Source organism: Emydura macquarii, unplaced genomic scaffold, assembly GCF_026122565.2.
Source record: "Emydura macquarii macquarii isolate MOO-44397 ecotype Brisbane River unplaced genomic scaffold, CSIRO-AGI_Emac_v2 contig_3019, whole genome shotgun sequence".
Taxonomy (NCBI): Eukaryota; Metazoa; Chordata; order Testudines; family Chelidae; genus Emydura; species Emydura macquarii.
The window spans coordinates 5,994,819-6,017,348 of NW_027133156.1; the positions used below are offsets into that span (position 1 = coordinate 5,994,819).

Below are 22,530 nucleotides of genomic sequence, written 5' to 3' on the forward strand. Positions count from 1 at the left end.
GCTCGTGCTAGCCATCATTGAGCTAGTGTGAGTATAAATAGCAGTGTAGCCACAGTAGCACCGGTAGCAGCAACAGAAGCATGGCTGAGCTATACCAAGTACATACCCACTGGTTTCAGCCAGATTTGTACTTGGTATAGCTCAACTGTGCCTCTGCTACAGCTACACTGCTATTTATGTTTGCACTCGCTTAATGAGAGCTGGCGTGAGTATGTGTACACAAGGAATGGGAATCACCCCTTCAGTTTGTAGTGTAGACCTAGCATAACAGTGCTATTCAAGCCTCCTGAAATAGTATATTTAGACTATAAAAAGAAATATCTTTATTGACAGTAGAATGGATTCTGACAGCATCAGAAGGAAGCCCAAGGTTTTATACAAGAGTCCTTCTAGGAAGTAATGTTTTTTTCTAAGACCACTTATTAGTCCTTTAATTCTCAAGCCTCTTTTAAGACTTCAGCGCCATATTTTTGGACTGCTGCAAAAGGTTTAATAAGTGCTTGAGAAGTAAGAGATCAACACACCAAAATGAACACCACCTAAAGGGACATATCTACGAGGGCAATTTGTGCAAACAGAATATAGAAAAACAAGTAAAATATACACACATACAGTTGGTCATTTGAATTAATTAAATTAAATGTTTTCATTGTTTCAATTGGCCAACTATGTATGTGCTTTGACTAATTACCAGTTCTTAGAAGAAAGCAACTCTGCATTATTGGATTGCAAAAAAAATGAGGTTTATAATGTAGCTTCCCTAATGGAGCTTTTTAAAAATCTGGTGCACTCAAAACAGCATCTGTATTTCAGTGAAGGTTGTGTTTTTATTTAAAAAAACCCAAAAAACAGTAAAGTGAGATGGATGAAATTGCCTCTAAATGACTTGCTTATGGTTTCATTGAAAAAGAATCACATAGTTGATTTTGAACACAGGAATATCCTGTTTCACATCTCTTTGCTACAGTCAAGATATTTCTCATTGTTGTGCATTCAAGTTGCATACTATGTAATGTTTTGTTTATTTTTTTTTCTGTTAAAGGAAGAACAACAGTGAACAGCTAAGTATGTGTTCAGAGCTAAGTCAGTATATTGCTTTTTGCCTTAAACTGACACCAGCTTCCTCTCAGCATCTTTATGGACTGTGGCACTTGTTACACCTTAATAAGGTAAGAACAAGTTTTAATTTAAATTAGGCTTTGTGCTTAAACTTCTGTGAATGAGTGTTAATATCTGTAAAATACTAGTATGCATTTAGTGTCTAGTTCATAGATTTACAACAGTAATAGTTCCAGCACACTTTATTACTTAGAAGAAATGTTAGGTTGAATAAAAGTTATGAGCACAAAAGCCATATAATGGCAGACCTATAAAGCAGTCTCATATCTGGCATTAAAATCTTTACTTCTGAGTGATACTGTTCCCATTAAAATCATATGATACACCATTGAAGGAAACCAATTAATTAGTTGACTTATTGTTGCCCACTTAAATTAAGATAACATTCTTCATTTCTATGACTAATGTATATATAATGTGAAACATTTTTTGCCAAATCCAGTAGTGTGGAACAACGTTGTGTGGCCTACTTTTATGTGTCATATTGCCTGCAGAGCAGGTAAATAGATTATAGAAATTCTGACCAATTAGAATTCAACTGTGACATGAGTACACAGCTCCTATGAGCTTCAGTATACCAGCAAATTCTCAACAGGTATTTTTGGCCAGGGTGTCGGAGGGCTTTATCTGTTCTCTGTGCTCATGGAACTCAGCACGCATTGTGCAAAGTTGCACAATCACAGAACAGAAGCTATGTGTGGAAAACTAGGCATGTGTGTGTGCAGGGAAGGGAAGGGGGAGTGGAAGCTGCTGCTGGGCACAGACACCTTGTGGTGAACTATTATGTAGGAATAAAGTTTTTTTTTTTGAGAGAGAGAGATTACACCACACTCTATGATGCTAAAGAAGACTAAAGGTGTTAATATCTCCATTAGAAAAGAATTTTCTCTTGTTTCTAGCATAATCATTTTCTATTATTGCCAATAAATTATCATAGGAGACTTCTTTTTATTTGGGTTTTTTTTCCTTTCACCTTTAGGTATCCCCTGAAGAAATGTCTCTTTTGTGGTCAGAACTGGTCAATAGTGCATTAGAATTCTTCTGGCACAGTACCGTAACCACAGATCCAGAGTACTGGTTAACCTGGAAGCCGCTACCTGGTGCAGAGGAAAGGAAAATACCTAAATCTCTTATGTACTGTTTGAAGGTTTGTCTTTTGTGACCTAATTGGATATCTAGAATAGGATAAAATGTCTACTTTAAAAATATTTTAGCTAACAAGTTTTAAAAAAAACTTGTTTTAAAACTCTATTGTAGACAAGATAAGCTGAGTCCCCCTCCCCTGTCTAACATGTCTTAGCTGTTAGAGGTGAACCTGAGGGTAGATTGAGCATGTACTGTGTGTGAGTGAAAATCTGGAGATGCTCCACCACTTGATTTTTTTCTAACACTTCTGTTGAAGTGAGCCTTTTAGTTTTGGGAAAAAGCTTTTTATAAAGCTTACCTTTGTGTAATGTTAAAATAAGTGAGGAAATGCTATTAATGCTATGTATCTCTTAATCTTTTAATTTAGGGTCCAGGTATTTTGAACCGAGCAGTTTTCTCAAAATGCCTCTTTGAAATTCTAACTAGCAGCAGCAAGACAAGCCGGTGGGATGTGAATGGCCTTCCTGTTCTGTCATCATCCCATGTGACACTGGGAGAGTGGATGGAGAGAGCACAGCAGCTTCAAGAAGTTAACTCAGTTCTGTGGACCAACATGACTGTTTCTTCCATGGCAGAATTTAGGTATTATCTAAGTCCTTCCTTTACACATCTTTTACCTATACCCGCAATATTACAGAACCTTATACTCAGCAGGGTGCCAATATCTTTTTATTCTTATTTCTTCAGGTATACAGATTCCAGATTCCAGGATGTAATGTTATGTAGACAGCTCTTGGCTCTGAAGGATCTGATTCCAGTAGACCTGCAAGAGGAATATTCACAGTGCTGTGATAAACTCTCCTCCAAGAACCTTGTGACTTTTCAGTACTTTCTCAAAGTATTTAAGGATATCGCTGGTCAGGAGATGCTGCCAAAAGATGTCCTCTGTCTCTTGTTGACTTGCTTGCAGCAGTTCTTTGGGGAAGGAGAAGGAATTCAGGACTTATCAGAGACAGCTCGGCGAGGTAGTCTCTGGGTGAATATGGGTTTGATGCAGATCCAGGTGTGGCTTCCCCAGACTAGGTTTGATCCTGCAGTAAAAAGAGAATACAATATCAAGTATGCCAAGGAGGAGGTGAGTGTGGAGTTGCAATCCCTTTTAAAGCAGACTCCTACTTTGGAATACATTGTATTTATAGATGGAATTATGCACAGGTGAATGATACAAAATCATGAGCTCCACGTTAGAGTTTCATTGTTAAATTATTCAGTCGTATTTTTTTAAATACGACTGAATAATCTAAATTTAAATTTTTTTTGTTACCTAAACCATAACCATAATATTGTGTAATTTGTTCTTTACTAGTTACACCACCTGCAGTGTAAATGGAAGACGCTCAATCTGTCATCTCAGTTACATACAGGAAAAGATCTTGAAGATGAAGCAATTAGCAATTTCACTCATCCCCATATCAGGTAATGGGGAAGTCGCTTAACTCTTCCATTGATGACTGGGAGAGCACCTGCTTACTCAGTCTGGATTTCTTCCATTGCATTGTAATGTTGTTTGTATTTTTTTTTAGAAATAAATTTTTGTTTAGGCAGTTGGTTCTGGAACAATGACTTGCATATCAGGATAGTAAAGGTAGGTATAAAAACTATTTTTTGGAGCACAAAGGCCTGACTTACGGTAGTGATCACTAATGGTGGGTCAATGCGTTTGGAAGCTATATGATTCCCAGCACAGGTGGAAGACTTTCACTAGCTCAGCTCAAGCTAGCATGCTAAAAGTAAGTATTTGAGCCCATCCAACCCCCTGAGTTTGGGTGGCTGGCACGAGTTGCCACCCGTATCGCAATGTCCACAGTGCAATCTAGCACAAGTCTGTCTACCCACACTAGTAATCACACCTTCCAGCTGCAGTGTAGAACTACCCTAAGGGCTTGTCTACACATACATTGTATGGCTTTAACTATACTGTATAATTTAAGTAGTACAACTCTGGAGTGTGGATGCGGTTATACCAATGTAAAGATACCTTATACCTCTTTACTTATTCCGAATATGGGAAGCTGAATAATCTATACTAGTGTGAGGCACCTTTATACTGGTATAGTTGTATCCACATTGGAAGGGGCTGAATCTCTATATAACTATTTTGGGTTGTTGTTTTTTTTAAATCACACCCCTAACAAAAATAGTTATATTGCTACAAAACCTGTGTCGACTAGGCCTAATATTATTTGGCAAACTGAAATGAATTGGCTCATTTATGGAATTACCTATAAGAGTGACTCTTAAACACTTTAGCAAATATCAGTGCTAAAATGTTAAGGTTATGGCTTACCTTGTCTTTGAAGAAATCTTCAGGTGTACGTTGTGGTACTAACCTTGTCTATGTCTTAGTATAGACAAAACTTCCTGAATTAAATGTTTTACTAAGGATAGCATACTGGTACTCCTAGAATTAAGGTTTTTTAAGTTGAGGAACTGGGAAAGAAATTTTAATGGGCAAAAGGCAACTCTCCTTTTTTACTGTTTTGGAGCCCTCTGTACACAAGAGATAAGATCAGACTCCAGCATGCAATCATTGTTCACAATTTTCCACAATTAATGAAAGATCCTAATCTCATTTCAAAACACACAGATTTATTTGACAATTCCTAACTGGAAGTTAGAATTAGAGCAAGCTTGGCTCAGTGCTAGCTAGTTCTGAATGGCTGAACTTCATAGGGCACTTTTAGTAGTGCTGAACTTTTTATTGTTCGTATAGCTATGATTTGCATCATTAGTACCAAACTGTGACTGAAGTTAGAGAGAAGAGGAGAGGTAAAAAATTAAGAAGGGTTTGTTTGTGTGTGTGCGTGCATGCATTGTATGTTCATGTATGCATTGTTTGTCTTCATTTCCATGATTTTATAAAGATAATTTGCTGTTTCTTAGGAAATACATAGGTGATTAGCATTACATAGGTGATTCATATACTGTAGTCTTATTGTGTACCCTAATGGGCATACTTATGTTTATAACATGCTTCTAAAGTGGGTCAATATGTTTATTTTTTAACAGATTTCTGCACCAAAGAATGCAAAAGCTGAAGGAACAAATAGACAATCTTTCCAGAAAACAGGCCTTCAGACCCCAAGTTCCCCCATATGACTGCTTATACCAGGAGGTTCACCAATACGTCACCAGCATTGCACAAATTTCCACAGTCCAGGATCTCTTAGCCTGTCTTCTACAGTTCCTTCGTGGAAATAGGCCCAAGTCACTCCAGGCAGTACAGAACCTGCTAAGTGAAGAAGCATCCTGGCAGCAATCTCACCATCACTTTAGAAAACACTTGGCAGAAGAATATGCTTTGTACCCTGATGCTGTCACCCCATTGCTGGCTGCCATTTTACAGCTGCAGCATGGCATGAGACTAGTGGCCTCTGAAGTTTATACAGCACTCAATAGCTTTGTCTGTCCAGCCAAACTTGGCACCCTTGTTACTTCTTTGCTGGCATTTCCTTCTGTTGGCCCCAACTTCCCCACTTACTTTTCACATGCGGATACTTTATGTTCAGTGCAGTCTGTGAACATCCTCCATGGCCTTAAAAAGTTATCTCTGAAACGCTCTGAAGGAGATTCCAATGAGAAGGTTCAGAGTTCATACCCAACTCAGGAACACCTGCTAGTGAATGCCTTATTGTATCTTCGATGCCATGTATTGTCAAAGGGAGAGCTGGACCAGAAATCTCTGCAGCTTTTTAGACATCTGTGTCAGGTAAAGTCTCCTGAGTAAATGTCATAAATATTTCTAAAAGCCAGATGCCAGGAGTACAATGTAGCTTCATTTTTAACAGTGATTCCTAGATAAGAGTCTCTCCTGCTAAACCAGTTGGATAACCTCCCAGAATAACTCCATACCCTGTCAAAACCAACAGCAATTTTTCTTAGAGTTAAAAATGGTAATTATCTTTAATGCGCTATGATCATAGAATCATAATATGTTGGAAGGGACCTCAGGAGGTCATCTGTATTCAGACACCTCAGCTATATCATCCCAACCAGGGCTTTGTCAAGCCTCAGCTTAAAAACCTCTAAGGATGGAGATTCCACCACCTCCCTAGGTAACCTATGTATTCAGACATAAAACCAAATCCTATAGTGCTTACTCCAGGAAAACCAGTTTTCCCTGAAAAGGAATTCAGTAAGGACTATAGGATTTGGCCCGTGTTTGCATGGTCTTTTTCATACCGTTGTCTGGTTTTTTGCCTTCATAAGTGTAGTGTTATGTGAATTTAGAAAGTGAAATGTGACTGCAATGTTCACTCAACATGGTTTTGATACATCTGATAAGTACTGCGTGTCCTGAAAAACAAAGATGTTGCCTCAGTGCTGAGGCAAGGGATGGGAGTGTAGTAATTTCTGGAAAATCCTCACAGTGTTGTGGTTTCTCAGGCAATTATAAACGAATGGGATGAACAGGAGTGCTACACCCAGGAGCAGGCGCAGCAAGAAAGCAGTCTGTACAGATACAGGAGTAAGAGCCATGGAACAGGGCAGACTGAGGAAGAGGAGGAAGAGAGAGAATTCAAAAGGAGATTTCCACTCTATGAGAAGGTAGAAGAATAACACTTTATGGAAAGATGCATTGTACAGTTTTAAAAAACTAACTTTGGTCTTACATAGTGAGAAATGAATCAGATTCTCTCTTTTCCAGGAGGAGAATGGGAGAAGGATTTTGAGATAACATTGTACTCGCTGTGTATGCTATTGTCAAAATATTTTGTTCTTTTTTGTTTGTGGACGGTCATCTTTGGATTTAAAGTCTACTGTGATTCAGATTAATAAACTATAGGCACTTCCTGAATGTACTGACAACACTTGTTATGCAGTAGTAAGATACCAGAACTTGATTGTGATCTGATAAGACCTGCTGAACTTGATGAGTCTGCCAAAGAAAGTACTTCTGCCTCCTATTTTCCCTTCCCAAAAGAAATCACTTGAAGCCACCTGGTTGTGCATGTAGTTAGCCTGTGTAACTGTATGTTCTTACTGTTTCTCTCCTCCCCTCTTCCCTCACTGTTATGGTCATTTGTCCTTTTTCAGATTGGATGGTAAACACTACTAACGACCAGTGCCTAGCACAGCGGAGTCTTTGGCCACTAGTGCAGTACAAATAATAAATATAACATACAGATAAGTTAAAGGTAACTATTATTTTATTGTGTCTTACAGGACTTTGAAGATATCACAGCTCAGCCAAGTCTAGAAGAAAAGATGGAAAATGAAGATGATTCAAAGGATCTAGTAGCCACTGAAATAACTCTTTTATCCCAGAGTTCAATGCAAACAGTGATGACGATTCATCAGCAGTTGTGCCTAAATTTCGCATGTTCTCTGTGGTATCAACCAAGCCTGCCCTCGCATCAGGCTAAACATTATTTCAGTGCATTTATTTCCTGCTATCAGACTGGTGCTTCTCTAGTGGCACACTTCTATCCCTTGATTGGTAAGGCTGGGAGTCAGACTTCAGGCATACAGTTTTAATTCTTAAGATTGTTTATAATGCCTAAACTTTATCTGCAGTTTCAGATTAAATATACTTTGTCTTGGACAAATGTTTTCCTGGCATTGTCTAAGTTACTAAATGTGGTTCTACCCTGAAAAGATCAGTTAAAAATGGTTTCTTCTAACAGACCTGTTCCCTGTGTATATTCAGAATCATATCTTCTGAATTCTTTGTAAGATTTCTACAGCTTTTTTCATTCCACATTTCAGCTCTAAAAACTAGAAAGAGTGAGCTGGATCCTATTCCTTCTGTGATTAATCAACTGAACTGTTGACATTCTCTTGCACCTGGCCAGAAGACAGTGGGTTTGGACAGATTTCCCTGCGGGTTTAATTTGGATTGGAGAACCTTTAATGACCAGAAAAGAAAGAACCTAGCTTGATTTTTTTCTTTTCCTAAACTGAGTTGCAGGCCTTGAAGTAAGGGAGGGAGGGGAGGACGACGACTGGTCTTTACTTGCAAATTGAACATGTTTGATATGGAAATAATTGTTACAATAATACATGATTCCCAGGATATCATCTTAGTCACTTTTCAGAGTAGAATTGCTTTCTTACCACCCACCCTTTCCATTCGACCACAAACAATTTTTGGGAGCCTGGTGTATACCAGGCTAACTTATTGCTGTTCAAAGATCTGGTAAACAGGAGATCTAAATTTTAAGCCTTTTCCTTCTGCATTCACACTTCATTGCTTCATACTTTAAAAATATACAGTGTCTTAAGATTTTGGATAACGCTCCAGGAATACAAAGAAACATGTAGGTTTCTGGCTGAATGAGAAAATGATCAGAGAATGTATGAGCTTTTCCTTTTTGGCTTCTTAGGTGCTGAAATGAATGATTATCTTCTTGGCAGCCAGCTTTTAGCTGGCACACTTCTCCACAATACACTTTTTGAGGAAGTGACTTCAGATTTTGTCATACCACAAGATGGCCCATATGACTTTTACCAGCACCCTAATATTCAGCAAGTTCGACAGTGCCAGCCTGTACTTGATAACTTCAGTAAAGAAGTAAACAGGTTACTGCAAGAATGGCCTGAACACCCTGCACTCATGCAGGTGAGAGCATTACAGTAAACTTTCAAGGTAAATAAGGGTGGGGGTGGAGGTGTGTGTGTAATGCACCCACTCGTGTGTTTTTATATACATCAGAATCTAATTACATAGCTATTATGAAATAATGTTTTATGGTAAGAACATAGTAATTTCCTTGTAAATTAGGATAATTTTGTAGCTTGTTAGCTGTCAGCATGATCCAGTTGCATAACATTGATGTTTCCTCATGTAAACACGTTATCTTCAGTACAAATGTAAAAATAATATGCTGTCTTTTACAGATCCTAACACCTCAAAGGTCATTCTAATGACTTGTAAGACAATGTCTTTTCATTATAAGTTCACTTAAGGCTCCAGGTTTTCCAGAGTAACTTCTATACAACAGTGAGGGTCTTCTCCTTTCTCTAACCCTTCGCTTTTGTAGGATTGGCTGCAACTCCCTTTGGAGTGAGTCCACTATGTTCACTGAAGAGCGATGCAAAGTGCCATAAGCCTAATGTTGGCTGAAGCTCTTATCATTGGGCCCTGTGTGTGATGGTTTTTTGTGTTGTGTAGTATTGGCTTTCGCTGGTCTAAATCCTGAAATGGAGAGGCCATTTTAAAATAAAAAAGTTCATCTCTGTTCCAAAGAAGGGAAGCACTGATGAGTTTGAGCTAATCTACATTCAAACTACAAGTGTTGCATCTGGGTTGACCGACTAACCTGAGTTGGAAATGCTATCTGTCACTTATGTCTTTCATGTTGCAGCTATTGGTTGTGATGGACAGAATCCGTAGCTTCCCACTCTCCAGTCCTCTCTCAAAGTTCCTGAATGGTTTAGAGATTCTGCTTGCAAAGTCACAAGTAAGAGGGGAAAGAAGACCATTTTAATTTCTCAAGTTAATAGCTCACCTGCATGTAAAATCATTGGCTATGGCAAGAGACAGTGACCTAGATGTTGGTACTACAATAAAACCAACTTACTGGATTTTTGTGAAATCCAGTGTTGGGCACAAATACATGGGACACGAGCCTGCTTCTTTGTGTAGTAATGGAGGGGTAATTTTCGGTGATGCTTAATGCCTCTTTCTCTAGTGCAAATTCTCATCTTTCATAAAGAGGAATTTCTCTCTTCCAGGACTGGGAGGAGAATGCAAGCCGAGCTTTATCTTTGCGGACACACCTTGATTTGGTTACTCAATTAATCATCCAGTGGCGTAGACTGGAGTTAAAGTAAGAATTATCAGTTCCCTTCTGTTCATTATTTCTTTCTTGAGTGATATACACCATTGTCTCCATATCTTAAGTTCTTAGTTTTAGTGCAATATCTTCAGAAGTACACATTACCCTGGACATTGATCATGTTTTCCTATTGTCTGCCAGCTTGCTAGTCAGGGCTGGTTTTGGGGGTTGGCAAGCAACGCAGTTGCCCTGAGTGCCACATGGCTGTATCGCTTGGGGTTTTTTGTTCAGCCATTCTGGGTGGGAGAGGAAGATGTCAAAAATGTTTTCTGCCTTGGCCGGCAAAATACTTAGCATCAGGGCCAGCTCTAATGTTGGCAGTGGTTCTTCAGGTGGTAGTGACAAAGTTGTGAAGTTAAATGGTTAGTTGTACCTGTTCTATAATCTCGTACTTATGCACTCAGTCTTCTGCCTGAAAAGAATCCTAATTTTCACAGAGAAAAGGAATAATAAATGTTCATCCTACTTTGGAGTCTAAAGTACATAAATAATTATCTTCATTTCCCTCCCCCATCTGTGTTTCTAGCTGCTGGTCAGTTAGTCTGGACAATACTATGAAGCGGCACATAGAAAAATCCACAAAGCACTGGTTCTCAATCTATCAGATGATTGAGAAGTACATGCAAGAGCAAACTGAGGGGAGCACAGAAGGTAACTTTTGTCGTGCTATAAATGAATAATACAGCTCCATCAATTAAGGATGCACAATTAAGCATTCAGAGAGAAAACACCAGTTTCAAGGGGAGCACACAACCTTAATTCCTGCTCACTTGGGTGAATCTGCTATAATAATTTACATGCTCATACACTATTACTCAAATATAATGTGTATAGCATATTTTTTCTGCCACTTAAGTATGTATCATAGGAATGTGTACTACTCTCTATAGTACAGGCACCTTCCCAGTTCTCCTAAAATGCCTGTGATAAATGACCAGTTATAAGTAGAACTTCAGCAATCGTGTCATGCTAAGTGGTATTTTTAAGTTCGGGGTCTGTGGGAGGGAGCCTTTCTCTGCAGCCATAGAAGGCATATTGTCTTTCTCAAACTACAGAGCTCATAACCTGAGCTCTCTTCTGCACACCATCCAAAGTGTCCAGGAGCCCTTCTGGTTCTGCACATTTCACAGTTATTTCATCACATAGCATGCACAGCAAACTGTCCTCAGATGTCCGCTTTTCAGGCTTAGTGAAAAACATCTGCACATGCTCAGCATGCAATTCTCTAAAGCTCATAAAGTTGCAAAATCAAAAGTAACTTCCTCTGCACTTCCTTAGTAAGTGATATTTTCATGCTAGATTCACCTTTCAAGCCTCAGATATATTGATTCTAGGGCTGTTCCAAACAAGGCCTTGATTTTTTTTAAATTGGAAAAGTGGTTTTGCTTCTGCCCACCACCATCCCATGTACTCTCCTGATTCTCTCCTGGTTCCATTAAGCCACTATCCTTAGCTCTTTCAAATTTCTCTGAGACCCACTGTGTTATGATGCCAACAAGGAACTGAACAACTGATGGCTATGTTGTGAGGTAGTCTGGGATGGTTGCTAATTCTTCTATACAGAGAGATTAAAAAAGATTTTTAAAAATGATTTGGAGCCATCAAGTTGTGCATGTAGCTGGCCGCTGCAATTATATGATCTTATTACCACTATATTTTGTCCTCTCTTCCCTTCTATTGTTTGCTGAACTTTTTGTGGTTTGTTTCAAATTAGAATGCAAGTTTTTTCAGGACAGGGACTCCCTCTTGCCCTGGGTTCGTACAGAAACTACTCTGATGGAGCCCAGATCCTGATTTGGGCTCTTTTCACAATACAGATTATAGCAGCCAAATGAAAATGTTCAGTTGGAATTTTCTTTTTTTCTTCCTTAAAATCCAACCCTGATGAAATCACAGAAACCAATGAGCAGTTGAATTTAACAGTGCTGGTCCACACACTGCAAGCTTTTATTGAAGGATCCACCTTGGGGGAATTTCATACACGACTTGAAGCACTGTTGGTTTTCCACTGTCATGTCCTGCTAATGCCTCAGGTGGAAGGAAAGGGTAAGTACTTCTTATCATGTATAAATGAGGCCATAACTTGTCCTGTAGAGCAATAAACTATCCATGCTTCCAAACATTGGAAACTGATTACAAGAGTCCACAGATACAACATACAGCTCACTTACTCTCCTGGCTGCTGCCCTGCTTTTCATAGTGTTTCTATCAGTATTGCTGGGTTTCATGAGCCCAACTGTTATTGATATTGAAGAAAATGTTATCTTTGAAAAAAGCTTGCTGTTATATCTCTGTTCTCTTCCAGACATGCTGTGCAGCATTCTGTGGAACCTTTACAATTATTACAAGCAGTTTTCAGATTGTGTCCAGGCCAAGATTACTGAACTTCGTCAGCCTATAGAAAAAGAACTTAAGGTAAGAATAGAAGCTTTTGTCAGACAACATGCTGAATTGATCAAAGGGATAGTGGAGCGGTTGCCATTGTTTGAACTGTACTGAATAGTTCTGCTGATTACTGAAATTCCTATTGAAACCTCCCTCACACTCCACCTTGTGTGAAAATTAGCTGAGTGGGAGTGTTGGTTGCCGCGTTTGTCTGGAGCTAGTCAGTTCCACTTAACCAGGGAGTTTAGTGCAGAGTGAGGCCCCTTTGGAGCTAACCACATTGTCTATGCAACACTTCCAGCTCAGATTTGTACATTAGCAAAAGGTGAATACGTAGCACAGCTGCTGAATGCCTTGCTATTTAGGGCTGTCAGCTCATCTTAACTCATCATTCTTCTTCGAGTAGTGTCCCTATGGGACATCCACTGTAGATGTGTCTGTGTCCCTGCCTTGCTGATCAGAGAACTTCAGTGGCAGTGTCCGTTGGGCCTGCACATACACTCTCTCTCCTCGTGCTAGCCAATGCACTCGGGCTAATTGTCCTCAGTTCCCTCTCAGCCGCCCCTGGCTAGAGATAGAGCCTTAGTTATCTGTTCACGGATCGTTAACTCTCTTAGATTTGCATATATTAGCTTCCTTTGAAGCTTCTTTTGTTTCTTTTCCTCATCTGTTTATTTGACCATGCCTAAAAATAAAGAAAAAAGAAGGCAAAGAAAGAACTGTTCTTCTGTCAACTCCCGGTGGTATGGCTGCTGGACAAGGGTATGCCAGGCTCTCCAGGCTTCAAGAAGTGCTGCACTTGTGGTGAGGTGATCCTGGTTGCAGACAAGCACTCCCTCTGCATCTGCTGCCTCGGCGAGGGCCACACCCAGAAGTGTTCCCTCTGCCAGCAGCTCTGTCTGAGATCCCGCAAGGACAGAGAGCTTTGCCAAAATATCATCTTTATGGAGGTGGCGCTCTGACCACAGCCCTCCAGCTGGTGTGAGTATTCCTCTCAACCTTCGACTTCAAAGAATAGTGGATTGTAGAAAGGGGCTGGGGACTCCTCTCACAGGTCAAAAAAGAGAGCAAACAGGCCCCTCAGCAAGCCCAGGGATAGCCGAAAGTGATCACCATCTCATTCAGTATCCTTGGCACCGTTGGCACTAAGACCACAATCTGGCACCCCCCGCCTCACGGTGATTATCTATATCTAGTACCGTTGATAGGCCCATGGACCCTTTGGGCACAGGCACTGAATCTTCAGTACCAAGACACAAGGGCAGATGCAGTACACTCCCGTTACGCAAGTCAACATCAGTACCATCAGCGATAATAACATGCCCAGCACTGAAGAGACTGGTACAGATGAAGTCTCCATCTCCACTAGCACTGCTACTGGGACAGTTGGTACCAGTGAAATTCCATCAGGCCAGTGAGCTAGGCATGATGGAGGCACCAACTCTCCACTCCTCGGTACTGATATCATGGCACCGAGCCATTGCTGGGCACAGGGTATCTCCCCGCAATTATGTCAGGCCCTTTCACTATCAAGTGAGGAGCCGGATAGTGAGCCAAGGGGGGGATTTCACAAGCTCCTCTTCCCAAGCCCCACTACCAACAGGATCTGGGGGTGTACCAGCAGGTGGCATCACCACCATCTTGGTACAGCCACCCATGGGCACCTCCACCAGGCCGTATGCCATCACAATGGCCATAATGGGACCCCTGGGCAGCGCACCGGCAGCATCCTTCATGGGCTTCAAGCATTGACCAACAACCCTCCAGGCACGCTCCCTTGGCCACAGCATCGAGGGCCTCAGAACCTTGAGAAACGAAGGAAGAAGAAGGGGCACAGGAGGAGGAGATAACAACCAGAACCATATCCGCCTCTTCCCCAGATGAAGCGGTCATGCCTTCACCACCTTCCATGGCAGATGACTTCCACCCGTTTAAGGAGTTGGTGAAACAAGTAGTGGGCATTCTCCACATACCATTGGAGGAGGTCATAGACATGCACCATCAGTTCATTGATATCCTTCACTCTTCGTTCACCTTGAAAATTGTCCTCCCTATCAATGAGGCTATCTAAGACCCGGCTAAGACGGTATGGCAAACCCTCAGTAGCTCTGACATGCAAGCAGGCCGACAAGAAATATTATGTCCCCACAAAGGAATCAGAATTCCTTTTTTCCCATTTGCCACCCAGTTCCATTATGGGGATGCAGTAAACTTTTGTGGTTGACAACATTATTCCAGGGCAATGCCCTACAACAGAGACTGGAAGCGCCTCAATCTCTTTAGTAGGAAGACATATTCCTTGGAAACCTTACAATTTCGTATTGCCAATTTCCAGGCTCACGGAGCAAAATAAGATTACACAAATCACAATAAATTACAGGACTTCATTGATAAGTGCCAGAGAGTTCATCATCCAGGAGGGGCAACTGGTGGCAAAAGCATAGTTGCAGTTGGCCCTTGGTGCCACTGACACAGCTGCCAGATCCATCTCCATAGCTGTGGTGATGAGATGGGCATCATGGCTCCACCTATCAGGATTCCTGTAGGAGGTGCAGACTACCCATTTGAGGATGTGAAGCTTTTTGATGAGAAGACCAACACCTCTCTCCAGTCCTTGAAGTATTTCAGGGCCATCTTCAGGTCACTGGGAATCTACACACTGGGGCAAAAGAGATGTTTTAGCTCCCAATCCCAGCCCCGTCCTTATTCATCTGAATTCCCATCACAGTGTCACTATGAGCTCGAAAAGAAAAAGGGAAAATTCACAAAACATAAACCTGGTTCTCAATCTTCATCCCAACCCTCTGCCCCAAGCACTTTTGGTGGGCGGGTTGGGGCACCGCAAAATCACTCCCATTGCTACCTGTGACCATGCACCCATTTGGCTGCAGTTTGGCAGCGTTCCGCAGTGCCTGGGAGCGCATAATGGACAGATGGGTCCTAAAGGTCATCCAATCCAGATACGCCATCCATTTCACCTCCCTACCCCCTCCACAACACCCTTCCCCCGTCCCTGTTCAGGAACCCTTTTCATGAGATTTTACTACATCAGGAAATAGGAGCTAGAGAACCAGTACCTCAACATCTACGAGGCAAAGGATTCTACTCTTGTTACTTCCTAATACACAAAAGGAAAGGAGGTTGGAGATCCGTTCTGGATCTCAGAGCTCTCAAAAAGTTTGTCAAAGCTCAGAAGTTCAAGATGGTCACCTTATCAGTGATCATTCCATTATTGGACCAGGGGGACTGGTTTTCGGCCCTCGACCTACAGGATGCCTGCTTTCGTATTTCTATACTACCGGCTCACAGACCATTTCTTGATTTACTCTGGGACATGACCATTACCAACATAGAGTCCTCCCCTTCAGACTTTTATCGGCACTGAGGGTATTTTCCAAAGTTCTTTCATTGATAGCCACTCATCTACACTCAAGGGATAACACTCTACCCTTACTTGGATGATCATTACCTCAGAGCCTGGTTGCTCCAGGAGCCCTGTTGAGCCACCGACATCACAATACACTTGTTCACAGAACTGGGCCTCCAGATCAACAAGAAGAAGTCGATCTTCTCACCTGGGCAATGCCTGGAATTCCTAGGGGCCAATCTAGACACGCTACATGCCAAAGCTTTCCTACCTCAGGACAGGTTCCTATCCCTGGTCTCACTCATAAATGCAGCTGAGTGCAGTCCTCAAATACCAGCCAGACTCTGCCTCCAACTCCTGGAGCATATGGCAGTGAACATAGTGGTGATACCACATGCCAGGCTCCACATGCAATGTCTCCAACTATGGTTCGGTTAGGTTTACAGACCAAACAGGGACAGGCTGGACAAAACCCCTGTCACTATCTACCAGGATCAGAAATTCCCTGGACTGGTGGAAGAACCCAGCCAATGCATGCAGAGGGATCATCTTTTTGCAGGTGTCACTGTTGTCGCTCCTTACCACCGACGCACTGCTCATAGGCTGGGGCATGTATTTAAACAGCCTCACAACTCAAGACAAATGGTCACCTGTGGAGATATCCCTACACATCAATGTCCTCAAATTGAGAGTGGTAAGGAATGCCTGCACTCATTTCCTCCCGCTGATAGCTGGATCACATGTGAAGCTCCTAACTGACAACATAATCTTCACGTATTACATCAACTGCCAGGGAAGGGCCAGGTCACCCTACCTGTGCATAGAAGCAATGAGACTATGGAACTGGTGCATCTCTCATGTCACCTTGTCTGTGGCTTACCTCCCAGGCACTCAGAACTTGATAACGGACAGTCTCATTTGCAAATTCACGACCATGAGTGGGAGAATGCACTCAGTACTCCATGACTGGTTTACACAGTGGGAAACACCATCCATAGGCCTGTTTTCCACTTACTTGAACAAGAAGTGTCCATGTTACTGCTCCAAGACAGGAATGGGCAGCACTCTCTGGGAGATGCTGTCCTCCTCCCCTAAGACAAGGACCTTCTTTACACCTTCCTTCCATTTCCGCTTCTGCTGAAAGTCCTGCTAAACTTACATAATCCTGATTGCCCCTGGTTGGCCAAGACAGACCTTTCACCTTACCTCATGCAGCTCACGATATTCCCACTGATCTCCCTTCTGACGACTCAGCCCTTTCTCTCATAGGACAAAGGGCGTACTCTACATCCCAACTTGGGGATTCTCCGCCTCAAAGCATGGCTTCTGCATGGTTCCAGCACCTAGAAAACTCATGCTCAGAGTAAAGAGGTTCTATTACACAGTAGAAAGTCCTCCACACAACGCACTTACCTGCAGAAATTGGTCCAGATTTCAAATTTGGTTCACGTCCCAACAAATCTCTACAGTGTCAGCAACTCTTCCACATGTTTTGGAATATGCCCTGGCCCTTAAAAAATTGGGGTTATCTCTGAGCTCTCTGAGTCCACCTAGCAACCATTACAGCATCTCTCCAACCCATAGAGGGTACTTGGTACTATTGCACCCAACCACCAAAAGATTTAGTAAGAATATAACAAACCTCTTCCCTCAACCTCGACTTCCTACTCCCTCATGGGACTTAAACCTGGTACTGAAAGAGCTGACAAGGCCCCCCTTCGACCCTATTTGCTAACATACCTATTGATGTAAATGGCTTGTCTGATAGCAGTTACCTCGGCTAGAAGAATAGGGGAGATAACAGCTCTGATGTCACATCCCCCCCACACAATGTTTTTCCCAGATAACATTACACTCAGGCTGCATCCAAAGTTCATCTATAAAGTAACTTCCCCCTTTCACATGAATCAGTCAATCCACCTTCTAATCTTCTACCCCAAGCCTCCCCAAGACAATAGGGAGGCTACATTGTATACCTTAGATGTTAGAAGAGCACTAGCATTCTACCTCGATAGGACAGAAGCCTTTAGGAAGTCCCTAAGGCTGTTTTTTTCTATGATTGAAAGATCTAAGGGCTCCGCAATATCAATATCAGTTCAGAGACTATCTAAGTGGGTCTCAAATTGCATCAGACAATGCTACCAATTTCATAACATGACCCCTCCATACTGGATCCATACACACTCCACAAGATTGATCTCCCCATCTGTCACCTTCTTAAAGATGTCCCAATCTCAGAGATCTGCAGAATGGCAACATGGGAATCAGTCCACTCTCACAGAACATTATGCGCTCACTGGGGACTCTGCCTATGATGTCATCTTCAGCTCCACAGTAGTGTCATCTGTGACTGACGCAACTTCGAAGTCCCAGCCCTCCAGAAGGGGTACTGCTCCGGGAGTTACCTACCGTGGAGCGCCCCTGGGGACATGACTTGAAGAAGATGAAGTTATTCACCTTGTGCAGTAATGATGGTTCTTCGAGATGTATATCCCTATGAGTGCTTCACATCCTGCCCTCCTCTCCTGTACTTCAGAGTTTTCGTTTGTGACTCTGTGGTAGAGAAGGAACTTAGGACAATTAGCCCGAGCATGCTGGCTAGCCTTGTTGTGCAGCATGAGGAGAGAGAGTGCGTGTGCAGGCCCAACAGACGCTACTACTGAAGTTCTCCAATCAGCAGCTCAGGGATGCAGACACGCCACAGTGGAGCACCCATCAACCATCGTTACAGCATGAGGTGAGTAACTTCTTTTTTTGTGATTGCCTTTAAAAGCAAATACTGTAATGAGTTTTTAAGGACTATTTCATTAACAGTTTCTCTTCTTTTTTAGGAATTTGTGAAAATTTCTAAGTGGAATGATGTCAGCTTCTGGGCTATAAAACAGTCTGTAGAGAAGACACACAGGTAACATGGAAAGTTTGGAAGATGGGGGCCATTTGGGGATCCAGTGTGATAGACTGTATATGGACATACTGTATTTCTGACTTCCAACTAGTTGGAGTCTGTGAAGTGCTGAGCTTGTTATGTCACCAGAGTTTCATTTGTACCATGGAACTATATCTGCTCTCAGAAGATAAGAAAACTTCAAGAGTAGAACATTTGATAATCTTTTGTCTTTCTGTGGTGGTTAGGACACTCTTTAAATTTATGAAGAAGTTTGAAGTAATTCTGAAGGAGCCCTGTCGACCTGCCCTGGTGGAGAGTGATAAAGAAGAGGCGCTAGACTGCTTGCAGGGGCAGGAAAAGTCCGAGAACAAAGAGACTAAAGTTCAAAGGCTAACCAGCATATTAAGAAAAACTTTGTCCGCTAGAACAGATGTTGCCCAGGTATCTGCACTTCTTATTCTAATTATAAGCAGGCTATGTTCTGCATTTGCATCTGAATGTTGATTTTGTTTTTATATGGCTTTCTGCACAAGTCAGTGCCAAAAACCTCTTCTTTGAGTGTTATCAGAATTTTTTTAGGGTATGTCCATTGTCTTTCCAATTTTGCTTTGTGATGTGTGCTTGGCCTCAGTGCTGCACAGCAACCTTTGCCATGCAGAGTAATCTGGATTCCAGTGGAGATCTGTTAGTGGATGTGGACATTGTCTCCAGGTACTTAGGTATTGGTTGTGGTGGACTTTTACCCAGTTAGTCAATACAATAACAATGACAGGGAAGAAGGCTTATTTTGCCTTTCTGTCTGAAAGTGCTATGGAGTTAGTAGAGGGAGCGGATTTATGATTCAAGTAAATTGATAACTCTTAGCCCCCATAGTTTCAGCTCTAAATTCTATAAGCATGTAGTCCAGCTCAGAGGGGAAGTTATCTATAAACATCCTTAAACAGATTCATGTTCCCATTGCAGTATTAGTTTTTTAAGTGTTAATAAGGTCCCCACATTTTACTGGAACTCCTGAGAATCTTAGCTTGGATGAGATTGGTCAGATAATCCCATTTGGCAGTTTAGTTTCCTAGATCAGCGGTTCTCAACCTTTTTTTCCCCCGAGTGGTACTCGGGTCAGGTCCAGTCAGGTCAACCACCTGACTGTACCTGACCCGAGTACCACTCGGGGGAAAAAAAGGGGGGGGACTTTCGGCGGCGGCAGGGGGGGACTTTCGGCGGCGGATTTGGCGGCGCGGTACGGCTCGCGTACGACCCAGCCTTCTTCGAAGTACCACCGGTGGTATGCGTACCACTGGTTGAGAACCGCTGTCCTAGATTCATTTCAGTTCTTTCATACTGGAAGAGTTTGATTTTTTTTCCCCCCTCTGTCTTTGCCATATTGAAGTAAAATGCAATCTAAGAGGGGATCTTACAAATCTACAAATCTAATGTGGTCACTTTTGTGTAACTGTATTCCTTGCAATGGAAACATACAGTTGCTTATTATCAACTATTAGCTTGTTTTACTAGTTTAATGATGCAGATAATTCTGTTCTGGAGAAAATGAAACAACCACAGCAAGGGAAGGGATAAACAACTTGAGAATCGAATAAGCCCTGAGGAATAACTTTTAGCCCACCCTGATAACTCCTGACACTCTCAATGATTTATAATTATAATACTTAACTATTAGCTTTCATCTGAGTATCGTTAAAGCTCGTTGCCGATACCAATTGAACCTCTCCGTCCCTCAGTGAAGGGGTAAATAAGTATTGTTATCCCTGTGTTGTTGATTGGGAAACTGAGACATTTATATTGCAACTTATCCAAAGTGTTGGTGTGCACAAAATGTGGGGTTGAACTCAGTATTTTGATAAGGCAACAAGACTTTTGAATTATATGCTGCCTGGGTATCAAATGTTTTGGGTTTCAGCTGAATGTGGCGCTTTAGTATTGGTTTACAGCAAGTTGCTATGATCCATATGGAGCTGTCTGTTGATATGGATGCTGTTTTCTTCCATTTTCTCAGACTGTGCTCTCACAAGAATGCCATGATGGAGTTTTGTTTGATACAGAATCTCTTCAGTGTCGCTTGCCCAAGCTCACAAAGCGAATGAAGATGTTGTGTGCAACTCTTATGAAGAAGAATTCATTTCTAGATCTGGTGGAGAGCCTTGACCAGTTTATAGGTGAGTATCAGAAACACTAATGATATTCACATGACTTTCTGACCAAAAAAATGTAGGAACATTTTCTTAATCAGCTGTGCATATAGATCCCTTCCATAATTAGTTTATGCATGTTCAGATTCCAAATCTGTCTCCTTCTGCTGTCTTCCATACAGATGATATCGTGGTGTCTGTACTTGAACTGCAGAACTTAACAGTTAATCAGGCTGCAGATAAGGAAAAGCAGAAGTCAGAGGTCAAACATATTCTTATGCAGAAACAAAGGGCCTTATCAGATCTCTTTAAAAGCCTCACTAAAACAGGTGAGATTTGGTTTAAATGTGTTTGAGTTAAAAATACAGATGATGTAGGATAAAATACTGTTGTTAATAAACACACATTAAGTGATACTAATTTCTTTCTCCATATTGAGGCATCAGAGTGCATAATGTTTTCATGAGCATGTAAGCCTGTATAGAACTGTTTTGGATATATCAAAGCTTCATGTAGGTCAATATTGTGGTGTCAGTCAGGATTATTAGAACAACCTTTCCATTCATCTCCTTTTATATCATTGTATTATATGCAAAATTATTTTTATTTCAGAGCATTGATTCAGAATATCTAGTCAGCCTTCAGATGCAGTAATACAGAAAATAGGTAACACAGAGGCATCTTATATATATATCCAGGTGCATTGAGAACAATGGGGGAGGTGGAGTCCGGTACTTAAGACCTAATGACAACCATTGAGTAGGAGGTGAGAAGGTAAATTTTTCTATTTTCTGTATTACTGCATCTGAAGAAGAGAGCTGAAGTCTCTCAAAAGTTTATGTCTGCAAATATTAAATTTGTTAGTCTTTAAAGTGCCACAGATCTCTTGTTGTTTTTGTGTTTACAATAAGTGATCTTATAGACACTCTGACTGTCTGGTAGAAACTGATCCCCAATTTAATGCCCTGATGCTGTAGGCTTTTTTTATCTTACATGTGAGTGTGTGGGGTAAACTTTAAATACTTTGGAAATATCTGAAACCTTTTGTGTGTGTTAGTGTAATTGGTATGACTAGGTCTCATACTGTATGTCAGAGTACCAGAGGATGAAGACATGGTATATATGGGTTCGTTTTTTTTAATGTCTTTCTAGGTTTGTCGTATCGAAAAGGACTTGCTTGGTCTCGTTCAAAAGACCCTCAGGATATGCTTTGCCTTCATCCACTGGATTTACGCAGTGCATTAGCTCTAGTCAACTGCACACATGAATTGGATGCCATGTACGTACTTCACATTTTATACTTTTGGGTTGTAATGTTATCTGTCAACATAACTTATAAAATGAAGTGCATCTGGATTGACTTGTTCTGGGTTATTTTGGGGGTGTTTTACATCTATGAATTACTTTTACTTTAAATATATGGTCAGTTGGAAAACCACTGAAAATGTTGTTCCTATTGTAGTAGCACCTAAGATTTTACTATAACTAAAAAAATGCTTGAGGGGAACATATTTTTCAATAGAAATGGAAGCAGAAAAGCATTTTTAGGGTTTTTTTTTTTAAAAAAGAATGTTTAAGAATCTAGGACCATCGAAATTCCTTTTCCAGATCAAACCAGTGGTTCATCTAGTCCAGTTTCCTGACTCCAACAAATGTATCAGAGGAAAAGGTGCAAGGTTCCCAAAGCAGGCAGTTATGGAT

The 22,530-nt window shown here is 41.4% G+C and overlaps 1 protein-coding gene across 2 annotated transcripts in view; it reads left to right on the forward strand.

Annotated features, from left to right (window-relative positions):
* MDN1 (midasin AAA ATPase 1) overlaps positions 1-22,530 on the forward strand; it is a 147,414-nt gene that overhangs the window by 97,239 nt on the left and 27,645 nt on the right. For both annotated transcript variants that reach the window (XM_067530039.1, XM_067530040.1), the window contains 19 exons: positions 1,043-1,169; positions 2,099-2,266; positions 2,633-2,847; positions 2,953-3,340; positions 3,572-3,681; positions 5,275-5,974; positions 6,652-6,813; positions 7,432-7,705; positions 8,592-8,827; positions 9,573-9,668; positions 9,943-10,037; positions 10,573-10,697; positions 11,943-12,092; positions 12,352-12,461; positions 18,630-18,703; positions 18,931-19,126; positions 20,697-20,856; positions 21,012-21,158; positions 21,982-22,108. In XM_067530039.1, the coding sequence (XP_067386140.1) occupies positions 1,043-1,169; positions 2,099-2,266; positions 2,633-2,847; positions 2,953-3,340; positions 3,572-3,681; positions 5,275-5,974; positions 6,652-6,813; positions 7,432-7,705; positions 8,592-8,827; positions 9,573-9,668; positions 9,943-10,037; positions 10,573-10,697; positions 11,943-12,092; positions 12,352-12,461; positions 18,630-18,703; positions 18,931-19,126; positions 20,697-20,856; positions 21,012-21,158; positions 21,982-22,108 (3,660 nt within the window). The remainder of the gene's footprint in view (positions 1-1,042; positions 1,170-2,098; positions 2,267-2,632; positions 2,848-2,952; positions 3,341-3,571; positions 3,682-5,274; positions 5,975-6,651; positions 6,814-7,431; positions 7,706-8,591; positions 8,828-9,572; positions 9,669-9,942; positions 10,038-10,572; positions 10,698-11,942; positions 12,093-12,351; positions 12,462-18,629; positions 18,704-18,930; positions 19,127-20,696; positions 20,857-21,011; positions 21,159-21,981; positions 22,109-22,530) is intronic.